Below are 8,040 nucleotides of genomic sequence, written 5' to 3'. Positions count from 1 at the left end.
GTGGTTCTACAAAAAAGACATGTCCCTTCTGTCAGAACATTTTATTTTGTGCACAGAAGATCTGTGGACATTGCCTTAAGGAGCAGCCAGAAAAGCCGTGCCTTGAGAAGAAGCTGAAGTATTATTTGAATTATTTGAAGTATTAAAGTAACGTGTTATGGCAGGAAAGTTCAATCTCGTATATTCATTTTAACGTCACCTTATATAGAATGTCTGTTAAACTTGTGATTTCTGCATTGAGTGACTTCTGCCTAGCAGATACCAAGAAGAGGCCCCTAGGATCTCTCTGTTAATTATCAATAGTCCTTGCAATTAACAGGGGAATTCCCAGATACATTTTCAGATATAAGGCAGTTAAAGTCTTGTAGAATTAATGATTTATCTCCTACACATCCTGCAGGCCTTGAGACTTGGGTCACCCAGCAGTAAACGAGATAAACGTCCTTTTGAGCTTATCAATAAAATGTATTGATTTCTAGTAAGTTGACTTCAAGGTGAAAGGAAGTTCACAGAAGCCATTAAGCGACAAGAACAATTAACTTCTGTTAAAGATACATGATAGGATGTTTGTGTGTGTTGAAGATGTTTAGGGGGAATGAGTATGTGTCCTGTCAAAGAGTCCTCTGTCATGACTCCAAATCATTGATTGGGGGATCTGCCTCAGGGCAGAGGGACAGAAACACACACACACACACACACACACACACACACACACACACACACACACACACACACACACACACACACACACACACACACACACACACACACACACACACACACACACACACACACACACACACACACACACACACACACACACACACACACACACACACACACACACACACACACACACACACACACACACACACACACACACACACACACACAGATGGAATCAACAACTGCTGACTCACTACCTGGGGTCCCGCCCAGAAGTGAAACCGACCAATGGAACACTGCCAACTCACTGGCTAGCTCGCTCAGAAGTGAACTCGCCAATAACAAATAGCTAGGGAAGAGCAAGCGACAAAACTCCTCCCCACCTGTGTATAAATGTTGTGATCATTTTGAAGATCGGCGCTCTTGTTTCTGACTGGCTGTCGTGGTACGTATATCACACGGTGGTAGAACCTGAGCCCGGAGTACTCTGCAGATTGCTTCGTGATTAGGTGATTAGGTGATTAGGTGATGTATTGTATGTTCTACCATTAAAATAGATTATTGTTTAACCCTTATCCTGGCTGCTTTGAATTTTTCCTTCTTTTGAGAACCCGCTCATATAGGAACGGCGCGGAGCAGAGGTTCTGCCCAAACAAAGCTCAAGAGGTTTGATGAGAAGCGAGGAGTTGGGTGTCAGAGCGGAAGAAGAACCACAACATTGCTTCAATCAAGGATGAAGCCATTGTCATGGTATGTACACTTTTTACTGTATGTTAAGGCCCGGACACACCAAGCTGACACCAACGAACTGACACAGACGGACCCTGACTGTTTGCCAATATATTAGGCCAGGATCAAGTTGAATGTTGTTTTTATATACATTTATTTCTTAATGATGTTTGTATCTTATTAACCAATATACACTTTGATATCAACTTCAAATATAGATATTATTGCAAAGGTATTATTTAATATTCTCTTTTCTTTCAATTTTAAAACTACTCTTATCTTAACTTTCACAGCCAAGGGACACTATTTTAATTTAACTACACATTTAAATAAACAGAGCACTTCCTTCACTTCCATGTTGTGTTCCATTCTTGCTTATGTACACACTTTTAGACCTTAAAGTAAGGGTATGTAAGTTTGACAAACCGGCTCGAGATCGCTAGAATTTGAAAATACAAAACCGGAGAAAATCTGCCACTTCCTTATAGAGCCCCTCCTCCAACACACACGAACGCGCACATGACCAATGAGGGCACGAGATAAGTTTGTGCACAGATGGAAGGCTGACAGGCAGGTAGGCCATCCAGTTACTTTAGCCGGGCCGGCTCAGATGATTGGTCGTGCTTTTTACAGTATTACGGCTTCCACAGATGACATTTTTTAATGGATTTTTTGTCAAAGCACTTAAGATATTCATTGCTATCGGGATGTTAAGAGCATTCCATGGAATTTAAAAAAAAGTGAGCCAGTTTTTCAAACTTACCTACCCCACCTTTAATAATACTACATAATTGTATGTTACTACTCTATATTACTCTTACGACTGCAGCCACAACATACGGGAACGTTTTACATCGTAGCACGCAATTTCAATTTCAACAGTGTCAAGCTATGCTTGGATTGTGTTACATTTTTAATTATGCAATAGTCATTGTAAGTGTTAACTGTTAATTGTTGAGTGGTCACACATTTGTATCTTATTGTACTTTAACTTTAAGATTATCAGGGTTTGAACTGGGACTCAGGATACTGATTTATTTGTATTTTGTGTTTGTCTATAAAATATTTTCTTCTTCTATTGTGTAACCCTTCTTGGTAAATACATGATTCTGCAAAAGCTTAACTCAGCATCTAGGTTTATGAATGGCATACAACTAGATGCTGTCATCAGTAATGTTATAGTTGTAGTTATATAGTTGTTGTTGATGTTTCCTTTCCATTTCTTTAAACAGTAAATATATTATTTTGTCATTACAGCTTGAGAAACTCCATGCCATTGGCTTTAAACCAGTGCTGCTTCTTGGCAAGGAGACCAGGAAGAAGGACGTCAAATGTGAAATCCTAACCCGTCGCTGCACACTGACCGCCTATGCCCAGGATTACCTTGACAAGATAGGCACTTTTTATGAGTACCTTTGTGAAGGTGAGATGCTTGCACTATATCTTCACAGTTCACAGTATTGTGTACACAAAATGTTTGTATCAATGGAGAGCTTAACATATAACCAACACAGTTATATGGAATGAGTTTGGATCAACTCATTTAATAAAGTCAGTTAAGTTAACAACAACTTACAGCGACTGTTTTCAATCCATCCAAATCTTGTGGGACAACAACTTGATCCAGTATTTATCCTTTGATACAGCCAGAAAGCAGTCATTCGAGCCATTTATTTGGGTTTGGCAAACTATATTTTTGTGAGACAACTAACACACATCCTTTCTACCTGTTAACTGTCACTATTTTTAGCTGCAAAGTATTACAAAAGTTGAAAGTAATTGCAAAATATTTAGGGTTATGGACAACGTTTGACTGTTTATTATTTTAGCAAACTACATACAATAAATACATTTTTAAACACTGAGTATGTTGCCTAATGAGACATGGCTTACTCTGCAGAGGGGACTTGTGGACATTTAACTGTTATTTATCAGGAAATAGTTAGGCAAGTTTACGTGAATTTGAAAAACCATTTTGGGGTATTGTGCTACCACTTGCGCATTCATTGTATACAAATTGAAAGTTGTAAAGTTGTTAATGTCAAGGTAGTTAGGTTTGATGACTGAAATGTATGTTTAGGCTTGAGCCATCCCTTAAGCAATTTCCTTTTAGCAAACCGTTCCGAAACGGTTTCCTTTATCAACGCCCAAAAGGGAGAAATATTTTGAGGTTAATGGTAAGAGCACAATACATGAAGACGATCCCAGTTGACCACATATTTAGTTTGGCAGTTCTGTATTAAGGTCATGTTTCTCGGGTTGTAAACAAAAGCAGTTATCCAGTGCATCCAGAGGTCCCTTTACATTACATTTATGTTTTTATCCAAAGCGACTTGCTACTTATTTGATTGCACTTATGCAAAACATGTTTGCGTCAGTCTCATAAATTCTGAACAAAATGTGTGGATGTAAATAATGTAAGGGAACATACATGCACATGTCTATATGTTGTCAACCGACAAATTGACATGTCACATCACATGGACACAAATCGGAAGAATAATATCGCAAAAACAAAACCATAAATGGTTGACTGGATAAATACCACTATTTCTCTGCTATTAACTTTGACTGCACACAGTCCTATGACATGACGAGTATATTTTTGACCCTGTCTGGAAACATACCTTAAGCACGCTGTATTTCTTATTTCTAGATATATGAGTTAACCTCTTTGTCTTAAGCAAGTCAAGACCAACATTTGTTTAACTTGCACAGGTTGGACACAGGACTCCACTGGCCAGGGGGTTGCGGAAGATCCTGAGGAAGAGACAGTCACGCTGAACCTCACACCCTGTGACCCATCTGAACCAGAAAACAACTGGCAGGAGGCAGGGACCACAGAGAGCCTGGTGCCAGAGACAAGCACCGTGCAGGTGGAGGTGCTGAAGACCCCCCCCGTGAAGCAGTGCACCATCATAGAGGTGGGGCAGGAGGAGCAGCCCCAGCGGGATGATGTGAGACAGGCTACCACCACGGAGGGGCCAGGTAATAAAATAGATAGATAGAATCGGAGGGATGAAACCCTCTTTAATGGTCACACATGCAGAGCACACAGCACACACAGTGACATTTGTTCTCTGAGATTTGCAGCTTTTATATTTATAAAAGTCCAGAGTGTTTTCCGATATTTTCCTAAAAAATTATTGTAGGTAACTTGTTGACAAGTCATGCTTCTACAATATCTCAAAACACCTAATTGCACTTCTTGCATTTTTGGGAATAATGATTGTTCCAATAGGTAAATAATAATAACAACAATAGCTTAATCTAAATAACAATTTCACCTACGACTTCATAAATATGAAAGGAAAATGGGATACTTGGGTATGTGTATATCCTTAGGTACTCTGATATAAATAAATATTAAACGTTTAGAAAAATACAGTCTTTCATTCCTGAACAGACATGTGGTTACTATATGGTTATACCTTTTTCACACAAAAATGCAAAGCAACAGCAGGCTTACTTTACATTTGATAAATCACAAAATAAAACTCCTATGTGATTTGGTTTACACACAGAAAGGGTCTTACATTGTAGCGTTGGGCAGTAGGTCGATTACATCAAAATGATTTGGCTCATGTCCATATATTGTACGAGAGGTTGATATCATTAATATTGTGGTCTACCAAAAGCAATCCCTGACCATAGGGGTAAACTTCGAAGCAACTCATGCAACAACGTCATGCAGCATATTTAAACTTTATACTCAAGAACTGCATTTAGATACGACACTGTCCCATAATGAACATACGGGGAATAAACGTAGGTATTTAAATCAAAGTTAAATTCAATTCAATTTCATTCACAACATGTTAATATTTATCAAACTATTCCTTACACATAAAGTATGGAGTCAATTATATAGGCAAGACAACAAAACACCTAGACTTCATAGATCAACCTCAATTGAATCGCAATAACAAAAAAATATCTGTACCTAACACCTATTGCATCATGTGATGCTGTATTTGTGGGATGTATTTTGAAACTTGAGTTTAAGCTTAACTTGGTATACTGTATGTATATAGTAATATTTCTTCTTCAACCCACAGCTGTCAGGACAGGGTCCGTGAGGGACACAGTACTTGGTCCTAGACGCAAAAAGAAAAAGTCAGGTATATTAACAGTGTTAAGTATTTTGACTGATTATAAACATTTGCATGAGTCGAATTGATTGGTATTCTAATAAATCTATTGACATGTACTTTAGCAAAGTGCATGTAAAAGCAGTGATTGATGCTTCTTCAGTGAGTTACCAATGCTATATTGTGACTAATAACTATAACTGATACATTATCCAAAAATCCAAAGGGCTTTAATTGTCTAATTAGACTAAAATACATACAGTCATAGTTGATAAGGTGGTGATGAGAATGCTAGGCAGTAAAGGAAGCGGCAGTGCAGTATTTTCTTTGGTCATCTCAGGCTCAGCAGTGGTATGGCCATTCAAACAAGCATCCCATGTTAGGACTGAGAGCAGCTTGGTTCCATTTCAATGATGTATACAGTAACGTTTGACCAGTGATAACAGTGTGGTCACTTTTCATCGTGCAAGTCTGGTTGCTACTTAAGTGTTCATAGTTGTATTTATTTTATTTCTAATATGACTAATACTGTATGTGGAACCTGCTTTGATGTTCACAGATTGCTCCTTCCACACTCGCCTAGAAACTTTCCCCATCAGGAGTGTAATAAAAGAAAGAATGAGAAAGGTTAGACCGGAATAAAAGTAATGCATAGGGTGTGCTTTATGATTTACAAACTTCCAACACAATTGTTTGCTAAATAGCTAATATGCGTTTGGTCTTTCCGAAATTAGAGATTTGTTTTCTTCTCTTGATAGGGAAAAGCAGAAATGTTGGTGGAGTGGGAGCCCTGTCCAGTATGGTATATATCTTCCAGTTACTTGGCTTCATGTCATCTGATGTAGTCCCATGTTGGAGAACAAACACATGATATTTAACAAATGCAAAACATCCAAATCTACCACCAGTCCTCTTATATATTTCATTGCTGTTATTCTGAAGCAGCTGAAGTAGTGTAGGAACAAATGATTGTTTAACTTTATTGTTGTTAATGTATGTGTTTTTGTTTGTTTTTATTGTTTCTTAGAACATTTGTTTTCATTTCTATGTTCCCTCTTTCTAAATGGTAAAGGAAACATTTACTTTTAAATTGAGTTATAAGATGTTTGCTTCACACATGGTTTATGCTTTTCGGAAAGACGAAACCAGTAACTGTAACTAACATTATTCCATTCTGTTTTCAGTGGCAAGGAGTGGGCTCATTCCTGGCAGCCGAAGAATTCTCCGGGATAATGCATAAAAATTAAATCTGTTATTTGAACACCAGTTTTGTTTTTGCACGTTTGTTCTCTTGTTTATATGCTCCATTTGATTCATATTTAATATGTTTCTATTAGAAATAAGATGAAAACCTCCACCAAAATGCATTTGACTTTTTAGGAAATTACAGTTGAAATACTACATGATTTCATTGTCAGTGATAGGAACACCATAACCTATTTTAAGCATATTCATGTGTGAAATCTGGTACTTTGCCATCCACTGCCTTATCTAATTTGTTTAACTTCCGAAGTATAACGCTTTGGAGGTAGGCTTGCATATAAAGCGTCTTTGGGTTTCAGAAAAGCGCTCTAAAAATAAAATGTATTATTATTATTATATCATTTGATTATAGGCCTAATTAAAATGATCCTGATCTGGATCACTGGTTTTGCTACTACATTTGAAAGCTTTTGGGGACAAATGCTTGAGATATTAAAATGGTAGTGATTACTTTGAATTTTCTTTTTCACTTAATGAAAACCACAACTCGAGTATCAGGATGGTCTTTATCTGGAAAGTTATCCACATCTCATCACCACGTTGTCACGGCGACCCTTTGTCACGTCACAGATACGGTACCCGAACTCAGATCGCCACCCAAACGATACTGCCGTTGCTAAGGAGGCAAAAGTGCAAATGTGTATTTTATATTTTTTTAAACACAGGGTTTGGTTTCGGATCGCGTCCGATTGACGGATTTCTGAAAGGGAATGGAGCCTATACGGCCGTCAACGCAAGACAAGTCGAACGAGTCCACGCACACACGCCGGAAGAACTACAAATATGTCAGCTCTGTGTACTTTGTAACGATTGTTGGGCGCGTATCTAATGGGAATTGTAGTTTGTAGCACTACTCTCATATCATTTCAATGGGTTAACTTTCTATTCTTCTGTGTTTTTGTATGGTTTGAGCTGAGGTGCCAACTCAACATACAATGTTGATGAAATGAATGAAATTTGGTGATGATTCATGGTTTTTGTGTTAATGTAATAGCAGTTAAAACAGGACCGCGAACACCAAAGTAAGGGGGGGAAACGAATACAATAGGAGGGTTTTAATGTAACCATTGCTTATGACATTGATGATATTTTAAATCCAAAAACATATTCCCTAAAATGTGGAAGCTCTGGATGCCATACAAATGAATAGCTGATATTTTTTTAGGGCCACAACTTTGGCACTAGAGCACCTAGTGTTATCAAACGCATTTCAATGGTGAAACTATCCAAACATATTGCATATGACAAAATTTTCCACTACGATGAAAGGCGTGTAAGCCAAAAAAACCTT

At 37.9% G+C, this 8,040-nt stretch overlaps 1 protein-coding gene across 1 annotated transcript; it reads left to right on the top strand.

The window, feature by feature from the left end:
- The first annotated feature begins 1,406 nt into the window (after positions 1–1,406).
- LOC307015976 (uncharacterized protein) lies at positions 1,407–6,752 on the top strand. Its single transcript, XM_079644997.1, has 7 exons — positions 1,407–1,416; positions 2,653–2,818; positions 4,114–4,383; positions 5,454–5,516; positions 6,046–6,113; positions 6,245–6,288; positions 6,671–6,752. The coding sequence occupies exons 1-7, from the start codon at positions 1,414–1,416 to the stop codon at positions 6,717–6,719; spliced, it is 663 nt and encodes a 220-aa protein (XP_079501123.1). The 5' UTR covers positions 1,407–1,413; the 3' UTR covers positions 6,720–6,752.
- Positions 6,753–8,040: the final 1,288 nt, after the last annotated feature.

Source organism: Notothenia rossii (genome assembly GCF_949606895.1).
Source record: "Notothenia rossii genome assembly, chromosome: 1".
Lineage (NCBI taxonomy): Eukaryota > Metazoa > Chordata > Actinopteri > Perciformes > Nototheniidae > Notothenia > Notothenia rossii.
Note: the sequence above shows the minus strand (reverse complement) of the source record. Positions and strands in the feature narration are given on the sequence as shown.

Coding starts and splice junctions, on each gene's coding strand:
- LOC307015976 (XM_079644997.1), top strand. Junction 4,384..5,453: donor TACCACCACGGAGGGGCCAG/GTAATAAAATAG, acceptor TTCAACCCACAG/CTGTCAGGACAGGGTCCGTG. Junction 5,517..6,045: donor ACGCAAAAAGAAAAAGTCAG/GTATATTAACAG, acceptor TGATGTTCACAG/ATTGCTCCTTCCACACTCGC.